The sequence below is a fragment of the Bombus pascuorum genome, chromosome 11 (assembly GCF_905332965.1).
Source record: "Bombus pascuorum chromosome 11, iyBomPasc1.1, whole genome shotgun sequence".
NCBI classification, from domain to species: Eukaryota; Metazoa; Arthropoda; class Insecta; order Hymenoptera; family Apidae; genus Bombus; species Bombus pascuorum.
The window spans coordinates 8,203,211-8,217,265 of record NC_083498.1 but is presented as its reverse complement, the minus strand read 5'-3'; the positions used below and the strand labels follow the sequence as shown (position 1 = coordinate 8,217,265).

General features: G+C 34.4%; 2 protein-coding genes across 5 annotated transcripts; both read left to right on the top strand.

The window, feature by feature from the left end:
- The first annotated feature begins 239 nt into the window (after nucleotides 1–239).
- On the top strand, nucleotides 240–7,201 carry LOC132912041 (F-box only protein 28). 4 transcript variants are annotated; one of them, XM_060969142.1, is made up of 7 exons: nucleotides 240–838; nucleotides 2,018–2,297; nucleotides 2,409–2,657; nucleotides 2,745–2,940; nucleotides 3,056–3,417; nucleotides 3,595–4,018; nucleotides 4,942–7,201. In XM_060969142.1, the coding sequence occupies exons 2-6, from the start codon at nucleotides 2,055–2,057 to the stop codon at nucleotides 4,000–4,002; spliced, it is 1,458 nt and encodes a 485-aa protein (XP_060825125.1). In that variant the 5' UTR covers nucleotides 240–838; nucleotides 2,018–2,054; the 3' UTR covers nucleotides 4,003–4,018; nucleotides 4,942–7,201. The 4 variants fall into 4 exon arrangements, with proteins under 4 accessions (XP_060825125.1, XP_060825122.1, XP_060825124.1 ...); XM_060969139.1 differs by having other exon boundaries at nucleotides 241–838; nucleotides 3,595–7,201; XM_060969141.1 differs by lacking the exon at nucleotides 240–838 and adding an exon at nucleotides 859–1,234 and having other exon boundaries at nucleotides 3,595–7,201.
- A 208-nt stretch (nucleotides 7,202–7,409) lies between these two features.
- LOC132912042 (max-like protein X) lies at nucleotides 7,410–9,573 on the top strand. Its single transcript, XM_060969143.1, has 5 exons — nucleotides 7,410–7,763; nucleotides 7,986–8,132; nucleotides 8,217–8,596; nucleotides 8,690–8,803; nucleotides 8,884–9,573. The coding sequence occupies exons 1-5, from the start codon at nucleotides 7,727–7,729 to the stop codon at nucleotides 8,938–8,940; spliced, it is 735 nt and encodes a 244-aa protein (XP_060825126.1). The 5' UTR covers nucleotides 7,410–7,726; the 3' UTR covers nucleotides 8,941–9,573.
- The last annotated feature ends 4,482 nt before the right edge of the window (nucleotides 9,574–14,055 follow it).

Sequence of the window (14,055 nt, the reverse complement as noted above, 5' to 3'; positions counted from 1 at the left end):
GGGTAACAGACGTACATCTTTACCGTACAGAGATGATTCTTACCTGCACAGATTGTGGAATAGCCATTAAAATGCTGTTCGAATAGCGCGCGTTGCGAACTAGCCTGTCAGTCGACCAATTGAGAATCGTTCGTGTGTCGTTGGGTCCGTTTTCACGGAATGTAAGCAACCGTTGAACGAAGTGACGATACTACGGGATATACCATGTACATTTGGTCGCCGTCGTCGTCGTGATAGTCGTCATCGTCGACGTCGGCGTTGATTGTGCGCTAATCTTGATTGTAGCTAAACGAAACTAAACTGATTCGCACCAATAAAACCAAACCATATACACATAAAAAAAAAAAAAGAGAAAGTAAATAATAAAAATTTGTCTCGTTTAACCGAACCTTGTTTGCGAGCAAGACAGCTTCGTAAGATAGTGACATCGTTATCCTTTATTCTGGTATTTATAGACCTGAAACCAATGCACTTGATGGTGATTTTCTGAAGGTGAAAGAGAGAAAACAGGTCCCGAAATAAGTAACGGAAAAGAAGCATTTCTTCTTCGCTGCACGCGCGGGCTTTTTTCCGGGTACGGATTATACGCGTGTGAGTGCGCCATAGTTACACGAGTTATATTCAATGTAAGACGGAAAGAGAGAGGTATATAGAAAAGCAGCAACGAACGAGAGTGATAGGAATACTTGAGACGAAACGAGAAAGCTTCGATAGTGAAACGAAGTGAGAACGAGAGCGTTAAAGCAGGGGTCGTGAGGAGAAGGAAGGGATCTCCGTCAAAATGTCGCTGAAAACACCAACGCGAATACAGTGATTGCTTTTCGTCGTTTAACAGGGGGTATGTGATCTTCCTCCACTTCGATTCATTCTTTTCACATTTTCACGATGATCCTTCTTATTGGTTTACGTTTAAAAATACATACAATTTCCTCGACTATTTCATTGAAAGATAGAAAAGTCATAGATGCATCGATTGCGCACGGTCACCCGGTTTCCCTCTGTTTGTTTCCAGCGGGCTTTGTATAACTTTGTATGACTAGTGTGCATAACACGCCACGGCCATCTCGTTACAGTAGTGAGCATAGATATCTCCTGTTTTTGCCTATCTTGTATTTTTCATTTCTTGGTTACTGTACATACAATTCGATCAAGATATTCGGCGATCTCAGTCGTACCTCCGATGCACCAAGTACTCGTCCGTTGCTGAACTGTTCGCTAGTCGCATACTATTCAGGTACCTTTTTCAATTCGTCAGTTTGATTCCTCTTGGAGGAGCTTCCAGTCCGATCTCGGGAATTTTAGTTTCCATTTTGTTTCAACTTTTTTCTTGGATTTTTTTGCTTTCACCTTTGCTAACGTTCGTTGTTTTTCGTCCTTTAAGAACCGATGAAAATAACCGAGGCATACGTGAATCTTCAAGACCCTAGGTTACATTACGAATTTGTCTTTTTTCGTTATCACGTAGATATCTCATCGTATCAAAATCTTAGGTGTTTCTTTTAATACGATCGTTCTTGGTTATTTGGTTTTTCGGAATTTCTTCTGGGAAAGCATAAAACTGCACCAGCGGGAAATTTTGTTATATTTAGCGTTAGAGAAAATAACATTCTCTGTTATAGTTGATTTAATATTATTCGAATCGATAATTTTTAGTAAGCTTGAGAAATTATACAATTGAACAATTGGTGTAAATAAACGAATGTCAGAATAAAATCTAATTGTTTATTCAATCAATGCAACTGTATGTAGTGTTCTTTGAAAATACTGGAAGAATCTGTGCATGTATATGTGCATAATTTGTTTTGAAGCTAGTGATTTTTTAAGTGCAATTTATCTGTTAACAAGTATATTGTTTACATTATCATTAACCATACTATCCTACCTTTTATTACATTATGAATAAATTATTTTCTAATATCACTGAAGTCAAATGGATATTTTCCTATCCTTCTTCTTTATATATTCTGATAATTTTTATATAAAGATAATTTTTATTCATAATGAATTTTGATTTTAGATTTTGTTGGAGTTGATCAGCTAAAAGAACTAAAATTATGGTGTCAACTCGTCAGTCAAGTAGTATGGGTGGAAGTAATGGAGGTGGGTCGACTGCCGAAGTTACAGATGTGAATTCATCCAGAAGACAACAATCCGTAGCAATGACTAGCTCATACAGCGGAGCATCTGTTTCGGAGCCACCTCCTTATAGAAATTTAAACCTCCTTGATTTACCAGTTGAAATCCTTGATAAGATTTTTAGCTATTTGGATTATAATACAGTGGCTCATTTACGTCCTGTAAGTCAAAGTCATGGGATGAAATGGTTATATAACTTGTAAAATTTTATACACAATGTTTCCTTGATGTTTATAAGAAATATATGTTCATGTTACATTTATTTTTTGTAGATTTGTCATCAGATGGATCGTGTTTGTGGATCGATATTGAATTCTACTTTTCAAAAGCTTCAGGCACAAATGTTGAGTCGTTTTCAAGCAATTAAAGCACAGATGCCTAGACGTGAATCTGCACGCCGTAATCATCCATTAGCTTGTGAGTCAGACATTATTGAAACCCTTCATATGCGTCTTACCCTGCTCCAAATGAGTTTTGGGAAGCATATCGAACGTAAACATTGTTGTTTTTTTCCTGGAGAGGTAAATAAAGTTTTTCTTGCGAGTTACAAGGATAAAAATATGCAATATACAAATTTATATATGTTCCAATTTTTAATTATATTTCAGATTTTAGATGAAGTTTATCGCATTTTACATTATATAAAAGTAACTCCAAAATTAGCCAGACCATATAAAGTTACAGACGAGCTGTTTGATTTAAGTACTATGGCTATGGAGTACTTTAAAGAACGTATTGAACCAACATTGCCAGAAATTCCCTACTTTGGAGCAGATTTCCTAGATCTTGCTGGGACATTCTCCTGTGAGCAAAGAACACAAATTTTAAGTTTCTTAAAACAAAATTAATGTATTGCTTTATATAGTAATTTTTGCTTCTAATTGTACGTTTTTGTATACGATTTATTTAAATGTTACAGCTTCTAGTACTGTGAATAAGCCATTCATGTGCCTAGACTCTGCACCTTTAGCTGTTGGAACTGGTAAATCAGGAAGCAATAGTGGAGAAGGTTCCCCTCCACACTCTTCGGATGATCCTGGTCTCTTAGAATCTAATGTGTCACCTCCACAGTCGAATATGGTGTTACGAAAACGGATTCGTAAAATTAAACAAGGCATGAAACGATATAATAGTCAACTAACATTAATGCGTAGAGATTTGAGGAGTTGCAAAGCAAAGATAGCAGAACAACAGAAACAGATTGTTGAATATGCTACACGTCTTGATGAAAACGACAAGAAGAACGAGGAAACCTCTCGTAAATTTAGCACACTCCTACAGGTATTTACTAAGGTACTCTTGGTACTTGTAAGAAATAACACACAACAGAAAAGATGTGTGCCAATGTGGCTAAAAATATTAGTTAAACATATCTAAAATCTAAAATGATATTTCTAATTATTCGTATGTTTCTCTACTATTTCATAGTTTATGAAATTGTGATTGTATATTGCATAGGAATTGAACAAGTGTAAAACAGAGCTTCAGTATTGGCGATCTAAGTCTCCGGCGATACCCGTATGTGTTGTCTGTGGGCAATCTGTGCTAGCCCCAACGGAGGATTTACAAGCTTTAACGAATCAAGGTGTATTGCCAGAAACGCTTGATGAAGGATTAGACTTCATTCCCATAGCAGATGCACAGAGCCTTACCGAAGTGGCACCACAACCACCAGTTACACAACAACCATCGTCACCACCACCGCCAGCGCCGCCACAACCAACCGTGGAAATGGCACCACCAAAGGCTCCTGTGCCTTCACTACTTTCAAAACGGAAATCCACCACAGAGGAAGCACCGAGCGACGCCGGAAAGAAACCTCGTCGTACTGCCAAGTCACGTCAGGTTAAACGCTCGAAGATATAAATCGATACTGATCATGGTACAAAAATATCTGTGTAAACATCTTTACTGGGTTCTTGAAAAAGGTTTTTCTATTTGGAGTAACATGTTCCTTTACGCTAGCGAGCGAATGATCTTACAAAGAGAGATCCTGAGGCGCGATGCTAATTTTTCGATAAGCTTTACCGTAATGATGGAATTTAAAATATTGAAATATAGTACTCCATTTTGCGGGCAGACGATTAATATTTCCAGTTCTATCATTATACAAAAGCTGATCGAAAAATTAGTGTTATACCTCGTGCCTCTCCTTGTTAGAAAAGTACAAAATTCTTTCCTGAACGTCCTGCATTTCGCGCAACGAACCTCGTTTTGAAAAATTCTAGCCATGTTGGTTACCGCGCGAAGGGAATTGACGCGATTAATTTTCCTATTTTATTACGGACGGATTTGTCACACACCGTGGCGTCTACAAATATTCTAAATGATAGCTGATCATTCGTGTCGTTCGTAAAGCAACAAGAGCGCTACTTTTTTCGAACCCATTTAATTATTATTATTCTCGTGACGGTATATATAAGGAGAACGGAAGGGTTGAATTTTGCATAAAATGTTTATTTTACAATAATATCACGCTAATAGAGCAGATTAAATGTCATACAGCGACAAGCAAGAATTCACCTTCTGTATTCCTTGAATACAAATCATGCACTGATTTATTATTTACTTTCTAAACGTTTCTAATATAATTTTGTTGTCGTAATATTTTGTCCTTAACAAGTTAATTTAATACCTACTAGACAATACACAAGAACAAATACAGAAATGGAAAATTTGATAATCGAACAAAGAAAAAATATTCTTTCTATTCAAGTCGCGAAAATTCATCTTTCTATGTACTTTGCTATTTGTTACAATTCTGAATTAAACAAAAATTATCAAATTTGATGAATTTTGTTTCAGGTAGGCAAGAGGATATTCTTGTCTTTGTAGAAATTTTTGTATAAAATTTCGAGTGGACATTAGACATGATTCTAGCAAATTTTGTTTTGCAGTATCAATGAATAAGTACCTGAGAGGACTGAATGAGACTAGTTCGCGCAGGTACTCCAAGTTCATCAATATTCATATCAATTTCTGTCTAATTTATCTGTCTGCTCAATTAAATAACAAAAAAAAGAAAAAAAAAGAAAGTCAAAGATTTTGAAAGCTGAATTGCTTTTGCATAATGATGTGATATACCGATTTATGTTCTTTCTTGGCTGTTAAAGCACGTACGTGTAATTAAAAAGATTAATTTAATAGAGCAGCTCACCCTAGATGAAATCAAAACATTTGTAATAATATGAAATTTTGTGAGCCTTAAAAAAATACGAGGTTAAGGAGAAAGTGGAAATATGCTGAAATATCATAATGAATGTTATTTTGATTTCAAGTCGCCATCGTTCAAACATGTGAGTTTCTTCACGAGATGGTGTATATTGCAATATTAATAGCGCTAGGAAATAATTTATAGGATCAATTATTTATAGGAAAATTATTATTAGATTATTTTTAAAACATTTCCCAAACATCGGTTTCTTAATTTATCAGTCATATCAATTTAAAAAATAATTAAATTTCACGCCACGTTCTTACAAAAAAGTGAAAAAATACAATACGAGAGAAAGGAGTGAATGATTATTGAGATCGATAGTTATTAAATCAGATCAATAAAAAAGTTCACGTTTATGCAATTTCTTTTAAGGTCGGACGGATTACCGTGCGCGATGCTCTATGATCGGACTGCGTAGATTCAATTGATTAATATTATTTGCACCAATCCTAATTAATCTTAAAGAATTGTAGTTTGAAATATTGTGAGATGTATAGAGTCATGAATCATCAATTCATGATTCTAGTAATAAATATAAAGGATACTGATAATAAGTAAAAATGATACTTTATTATAAATATATAAATATATATATATGAGTGCGGTACTTGCCAGGATATGCATACCACACAGAACAGTTTAGTTTAAACTTTAATGGAACAATAAGATATAATAATTAATTAATGATGAAATAATTATCGAAATATATATAATTTTTTATCGATGTCGAAAATTAATTAGGAGAAAAAAAAAGGTGGAAAAAATGAACTTAGCGAACGGACGGGATAACGAGTACGTCACGATGATGCATGTATGTGAGAAATTGTGCGAGAGGAATATAAGTGCGCGTGATATATATATATATATATTAGAAATACTAAATTCAAACTTAATGAGAATTTACGATGTGATGCTTTATCGATTTAACTGCGGGAAAGTGACCTTTATTCAAATAAAATACATGTAGGGCGTTTCTGGCTACGGAAGAAATGAAATAAAAATTAAAAAATGTGTGAATTTTACTTAATGTTATGTTGAATAGGATTGCGGGGGCGGGCGTAATTAAGTCACTGTGTCGGAAATTTCGAAATGCTTGCATTGTATGCTTATTATCGCGAATAGTAATACGTTTTGACGGATTAAATAGTAAGAGGAAGGAAAAACGATAAAAAAGAAAAAAAAGAAGAGAAACACGAACGAATGAAAATATGAAAGAAAACTGTGTAACGAGAGTCACATTTTACGTGAATATAATCTAGGCCCCTGAATGTAACAGCATCCTGTATACAGTCTTCAGATGAATTGTATTTATGAATCAATAACTAAATGTACTCCCACTGAAATATTTACACTTCCGATGATACACATTGCCAGTTTATGGTCTTAAAATAGTTTAACAGTCATCGGCTTTCCGACATTATCCGTCCCCGAACGATACAAATGTAGCGTTGTGTACTACATATATGGATTACTAAGAATATACAATCGAATATAACAATGAATACACAATTTAGAGATAGAATAATTTCCTAATTAGTAGTACTGTGCATTGTTAACAATGCGAGCACAGAAACGATAATTTGTCGATTTTCATTCATCATGATTAGAAAAATCCGAGGACCATGGTTTGTTTGCAGTATATCTGTGTATTAGCAGGTTGAATGGTCTCCGGGTCACAAGTACACATATGAGGAGGAAGTGTATAGGAATATAATTGCCAGCGTTACGGCCCGAAACGTCGTACCGCCGAAAAAAAATGAGTTATCATAAATAATTTTACGTGTATTAAAGCGATTGTAAATATATATATTAGATACACCTTATAATAAACGTAATTTAACATAAAAATATGTACTCTTGTGAATGCCTTTTATTTCGATTATATATAAAAAAGAAAGAAATAGAGCAAAGATATTAAAATTGTTCCGATTGAAAGTTGATTGAACTGCTCCGATTGGTTTGATGCAACCTTGACTTTCATTTTCGTCTGCTAGGCGAGCACGTGGCTTAGTTTGACAGTTTGTACTATCTTTGCTTCGATAGGTGGCGACCCTGCTTGTTCCACTGTCGACTATTCTCTCAACAGTTGCATTTCCGTCGAAGATGGCAGTATCCACAGACAATAACGTTATCGTTGCGAAATGATGTTTATTATGGAATCGTGATCGTGTTTTTGATAGACATAAGAAGTCTCTCGAAGTCAGTGTGTTCGTTAATGTGATAGTTTATCGATCGAATCTTTATGGATATCCGTGATTTGTTACGATATATTTTTGGCATATCTTACTTGTTGCAACTGTGTTGTAACCTTCCCACGTGCGCGTTTTAATTACATTCGATTTCTTCCTTTCCAACAAATAAATCGTTGACGCGATGGCAGATACGTTGCACAAAGATAGATACGAAATCTGTGAGTGGAATCGTAATTTATATCTTTAGTTTTATCAGTTTGTGCTTTACCACATTGTTATCTTGCTTTCATTTGATATTATCTGATATTAGGCGTTATTGTTTAATGGTTTTGACGTATTATCTCCTGTTTTAAATGTTTTCTTATTCTAAAATGTAAGTGATTTGTTCCATATTGAAATGTGATATTGCAAATTATATTTGATGTATTTTATGGAAATAGCAAATTTAGCAATGCGCAGTGGAGGTAATATAGGAGGAGATAGCGATATGAAGCTGGAACCATCTAGTCCTACAGAAAAATATACTTTTTCCCGTTGTAGTAGTACTGGGTCAGTGAATACACCATCCTCATCTGCTCATAATACAGGTAATGAAGTAAAGAAATTTGTGAGAATAAACTATTTAAAATATAACAATAATTTACAAGTAAATTTAATGAAATTAATTGCAGAAGATGAAGATAGTGATAATAAAAATTCAACCATAAGTTATAAAGAACGCAGGAGAGAGGCTCATACACAGGCAGAACAGAAAAGGAGAGATGCTATCAAGAAGGGATATGATTCTCTTCAAGATTTGGTTCCTACTTGTCAACATACTGATTCTTCGGGTTACAAACTTTCCAAGGCTACCGTACTTCAAAAATCCATTGATTATATACAATTCTTGTTGCAACAAAAGAAAAAGCAGGAAGAAGAACGTAACGCATTAAGAAAAGAAGTTGTTGCCTTACGTATCATGCAAGCTAATTATGAGCAGATTGTGAAAGCTCACCAGACCCAACCAGGTCATGCAGAAATGCGAGTATCCGATGAAACCAAATTCCAAGTGGTAAGATTGAACTATACAATTTAATCGTTCCATAAAATTAAGTTTTGGACTATTTTATCTTGGGAATACTCTGTAATTTATTTATTGTTATAGTTTCAGGCAATTATGGATCGCTTGTTTCAAACATTCAATAATATTTCAGTAGCAAATTTTGCAGAATTATCTGGATGCGTGTTCAGTTGGTTAGAAGAACATTGTAAACCTCAGGTAAGTAAATTATTTCTCAAATTATCATCTTTCTGGTAATAAACATACAGCATTTAATAAACATAATTCAAATATTTCAGACTTTGCGTGAAGTAGTACTATCCGTACTCCAACAACTTAATAGCCAAATCAGCTAGTCGTATATATATTATTAGACCATTTGTAATTGCACAATATTTTAAACCTAAAACATTTTCGCGGGTACTTAGACCAATTATTAAGTAGAGTTACCAGAAAGGATGGGAGTATGTGTGTTGTTATATGCAATGCGGGTAGCATAATGATTGTGCGAGAAATACAAATAGAAATTTATTTTATATATTAATATTATAGACGTAGATATAGCCATATAATATGGCATGCCGTTTGTTGGTGACCAAACTATGTTAAATATTTTTAACAGAGATTTTTTATTACATGATGTTTGCAGCATATATATAATACACAATGTATGTATATACATATATAAATGTATTTGAATATGTACATAATACAATAATCTGCAACATAGCAGTTTGAAATAAAAATCAAATTATGTCCGTTTATACGTCGTATTTACAACCATTAATGAAAAACGTGGACGACATATTCTTTAAATGCTCCTATTTTCTGTTCCATTAGTTTTCTCCTAAGATTATCAATTTACGTTCAATAATCCTTGATATAAATTTCATATCGCGTATAGTTTCTTTTGATTAAACTTTCTCAGATTCAGTAGGCATACTTTCTCCTTGCGTAATGTCATTTAATAGCATTGCCTCCAATCTGGGTCTGTTAGGATCATCAGGTTCATGGTGAGGGCTCTGGGCACGTCTCCTTTTTGATCTGTCCTCTGGTCTACAGCAGAGATCTCGAAAGATACACGCGTAGCAGGCTAGCAATGCGCTCATCATCATCAAACCACCAATTGCAAGAATCACCACTAAGAATATCGAAATTTCGTCCCCCATGTTATATTTCGGATAGTGTTTTGTTAATTAATGTTTACACCATCTGCAACAGAAAGAAAATATCATAGACTATTTTTTAATTTCTAAGGGCAATTATCGCAACACAATCTTCAATGTTGTACTATCTAACTTGTACTATGAATACATATAACTCGTGACCTGATTTTTAATTCTTACGAATAAATCACCAGAGTTGGTCTGAAGAATTTAAATAATTTTCAGTGAAAATGAATTCGTAGGACGTTTGAATACATCACGATTTTTCTATAGGTAGCACGTGAGCAGAATAGTCATTCTTCACCACTGTTCCATTTGGTGTTCAATTCTTTGATATTGAAAAGTTGAGTCCGGAGCGTAGTCTATTAAAAAGAAAGAAAAAAAAAAAAAAAAGAATGATGCAATTAGCAACAAAACATTAAATCGTCCATCATATCGTAATTGCTTATTCTATTCTTTATCTGTTTTCTAGAAAAAAGAAAAGATTTGTATACATACATCGGACATTTATATATTATATATAAAATAGACGAAAAAATATTCTCATATGGAAATCTATCTTCTTCTTGAAAAAGGAGATTCTTGGGTACGAAACAAGAGGATCAATCCATGCTTCATATAATCCAATTTATTCCTGGATAGTCACGTACGTGCGAAAAATAGTTGAGCGGATTACTCCCGTATGAGTGTTCCATATTGAGCGTAATTTAGAGGATGAAAAATCTCATACGGGCTGCATATGTTTCTTATGAAACAATATCTTGTCTCTTATTGGCAGTATGATCGGTGAAAAACGATCGGAATATGTATATCTCTGAAGAAGCTTCCGTCGCAATTTCTCATTCTCGTCTTCGGAGAGGCAGCGATTTTATGACGAAACTCTTGCTTCGACTCAATAAAATCCTTACGATCACGTTCGTTCTACAAGAGCCTAACGAAGTGAGCGATGCGATAAAAATCCGTTCAATATCGTTAATTCACGTTGTAACATTTTCTATTACAATCGGTCTTGCTATCGAAGTTTTGTCGTATTGGCCGTATTAACGTTTTATGACGGATGAATAAATAATCACTGCAATTTGCGGATCTCCTTGCAGAAATATGCCTTTAATCTTCGCTGCAATAGATGCAGAAAACTTAAGAAAGACAAAGCTCCTTGGGGAGGATATAATTTTAACTCGAGTATCATATCTGTAATCCTATCTTCTTTGTAAGGAAAAGCAGCGAATTACATCGGGCAAGTTCGTATTTGCCTGCTATCAGCCTAAAAGTAATCACGTGCACGTGTTGTAATTTTCTTTTTGCTGCGAGAAAGTTTTTAATGTATCGTACGTATACTTCCTCTTTCTTTTACTGTTCTTCTGGTTTAAACGAAAGTTCTTTTTTTCTAAGTAAAAATTTCGTTTACATTGTTCCATAAACGAATTCTAGCAAGTAATATAACTTTCAGGGAGAAGGATACATTCGTTCTTTAGAAAATGAACTTGACGCTACGTTAGTCATACTCTTTCTCATGCGTGTTACTTTAAAGTTTGAGCATCCGACTGAGTCCTCCTTCGTTCTAAAGTTTCCGTGCCATTTTATTCGCTTTACCTTCGTGTTTTACAAAATCTTTTAATTTAATATCAAAGAAAAGTCTGTCGCTGAAACCTCGTACAAACTTTACTACATACATCCAACACAGTCCTTGGAATTATCCAGGAAATCGTATGTTCTAATATTCACGGAAAAATGTATTATTTACTGAAATTCAACCTCATTAACTGGTTCGATTTAATTGGTAACATTTTTTAATTTGCAATAGGATTGGTTTTAAAGAAATGTTAAAGGATTTCTTAAATAATAATAGAATAACAGATAATATATATAATTACTGAAACTATATAATTAATATTCAGACTTTTACCTAATTATAATAAAGCACTACGAGCGATAAGAAATTAGCATGTAATTAATATTATTTTCTATCAGATTATTTAACAGTCCAGAATATTTTGACTAAATTATTATTCTATCCAGCGGAAAATAATAATATCGTTGGCGTCTGGAATTGAAATTATGTCTCGAAATTGCCTAGAAATGTAATTTCCTCATCGCGTGGGTCAACCCGTATGCAGCAGGACCGCTATTTTGCAATTTCTGCTACTGCGAGTATGTTTATGCAGACAATTAATCGATTACTGTGTATTCATCGAATAACCGACGTACAAGGGAGCATGCTGTCTGTGGCTAGCGATTACACAGGTACAAAGCTGCAGTATAACTTCGGTCGTCGATAATAATTACCGTGATTTTCAATGCAGACCGGTCTGTCTGTCCCTATAGTATGACAATTATACGATAAAATATCCGACCCCATGTGTAATAACACATTTGGGCCTATTCAAATTCAGATCTTTTCATTATAACGTTAAAACGAATTATATAAACGCGTTAATTAAGATCTTGAAATAATTTTGTACGAACTTATCGCTTATTTATCGTTGTTGTTTTTCGATAACACGAGATAGCAGTTCGTTAAAATAACAAGGACGCGTATGTACGTAATTTTACGTTTCCTATCTTCATCTTTGCTCCCTAAAACACATAACATGTAATTCTAGATACACTTAAGATATTTCATCAGTTTTCTCTGTTCATCAAGATATCGATATGCATTGCACAATTTAGCTAATTATTACGACAGAAATTTTGATCATTGTGCGAATACTAGGTGACCTATATTTCACTTCCTTTCAGAATTATTATAACGAGTAGTATTTACAGAGAGAAAGTCGAAGACGCAAGGGAAGACACGAACGAGAACGTTTAAGCTTTTACAATGGTAACTACGATATTTAAAAAACGAATGAAAATTCTTCATTAACCACGACGACACTCCACCTTATTTTCTTTTCATTACTAATTTTTCAAATCAAGTTTACAAAAATAACTTTCAACTTTAAACACGTTTCAGCAAATACCAAATTTTCTTCAAGTTTCTTCTCCAAATTCTTAGAAGACCGATAGAAGAATAACAGAATAAAAGGGACCATTAATGTAACAATCGGTATAGAGATTAATACGATACAGAAGGAGAATGATTTAACTGGAATATAAATCATGTCGACTGGCAAATCTATTTCGGCTAATCCACTCTGTTTTTCTTCAACTAATATTGCTTCGTAAATCAAAGTTAATACCAAGCTTTCCTCCGATAAATTAAGACGAATTCCGCCTGTAGCTGATAACTTTCTCGATGTTGGAAAAGGACAAAAATAAGAAAATGTCACGCACATGAAATCCAATGGAAAGTTCGTAGTTTCGCGTTAAAGCTTCTCTTCCGTCGAACTTTCTCGATAAATTCAGACCAATTTTAAATTAATCTCATCCTCGTCGTAGTAAGATTGACGGTAACGTCACGATGAACCTTATCGTTAAACGTTGCTTTAATTAATTAGAACGGATTACACTCGTAGTTTACGTCGTCGCGTTCAGATCGCAGTTAGGAAATTTAACTCGTGGAATTATTGTCATATCTCATTAGAGACAGTGCCGCAGCTCGCCAGGATTTACATCGTTCGTTTACCCGCACCAAATCCTTCGTTCGTGAAATTTCAAACTAAATGTCTGGGATATTAAATTGTTCTCTGTTGCGAGTTCAACTTGTTACGTGAATACGAAAGCTTGTACATATATTAGAATATATTATAATTATATTATGTTATATTTTAATAAGTATATTATATACAATATTTTGGACTTTCACTAACAACCCTGCGAGATGTTACGAGACTCGATTATTTTTATATTACAGTTTGAGACTGTTAAAGTTATTCGGTGTATGTGGAATTAAAGAAACGCGTGGGTAAATTGTAAGGTATTGTAAGTATATATATATTGTGAATATTAAAGTACAAAGTGTGGAATACAATGTAAGCTGGTCCAGATCCTCACGCTAGCAATGTTACCCTGAGACTAAAAGAACCCTGAAGCCAACGTCGTACGTGTACCCCTTATGGTCTGTCATCGACGCATGCTTTGGCCTATGCGCTATCGATGACCTCGGCGCTTGAGAAAACCGAAAACCAGATGTAGAGTTTTCTTAGAAGTGGCGATCACTTCAACAGAGACAGATTTGGAAATGTCGAAGAGTCCTGTTTTGCGGCCAAGTTTCAGGACAAAAATACAACACAAACAAGAATACACAAAAGCTCCGCTCCCTTGCGGCTTAAATCCAAAAAACAAAAATAAACACAAAAACCGTAAAACCGTAAAACCACGTCGTTCCGTCGCGTATGGGTACTTTTGCCTAACACACTTTAC

Excerpts from the sequence above, each read along its gene's own strand:
- LOC132912041 (XM_060969142.1), top strand. The coding sequence starts at position 2,055 with ATGGTGTCAACTCGTCAGTCAAGTAGTATGGGTGGAAGTAATGGAGGT. Across the intron at positions 2,658-2,744 it reads GTTGTTTTTTTCCTGGAGAG|ATTTTAGATGAAGTTTATCG; the intron begins GTAAATAAAGTT and ends ATTATATTTCAG. Across the intron at positions 3,418-3,594 it reads AATTTAGCACACTCCTACAG|GAATTGAACAAGTGTAAAAC; the intron begins GTATTTACTAAG and ends TATATTGCATAG.
- LOC132912042 (XM_060969143.1), top strand. The coding sequence starts at position 7,727 with ATGGCAGATACGTTGCACAAAGATAGATACGAAATCT. Across the intron at positions 7,764-7,985 it reads CAAAGATAGATACGAAATCT|CAAATTTAGCAATGCGCAGT; the intron begins GTGAGTGGAATC and ends TTATGGAAATAG. Across the intron at positions 8,597-8,689 it reads ATGAAACCAAATTCCAAGTG|TTTCAGGCAATTATGGATCG; the intron begins GTAAGATTGAAC and ends TTATTGTTATAG.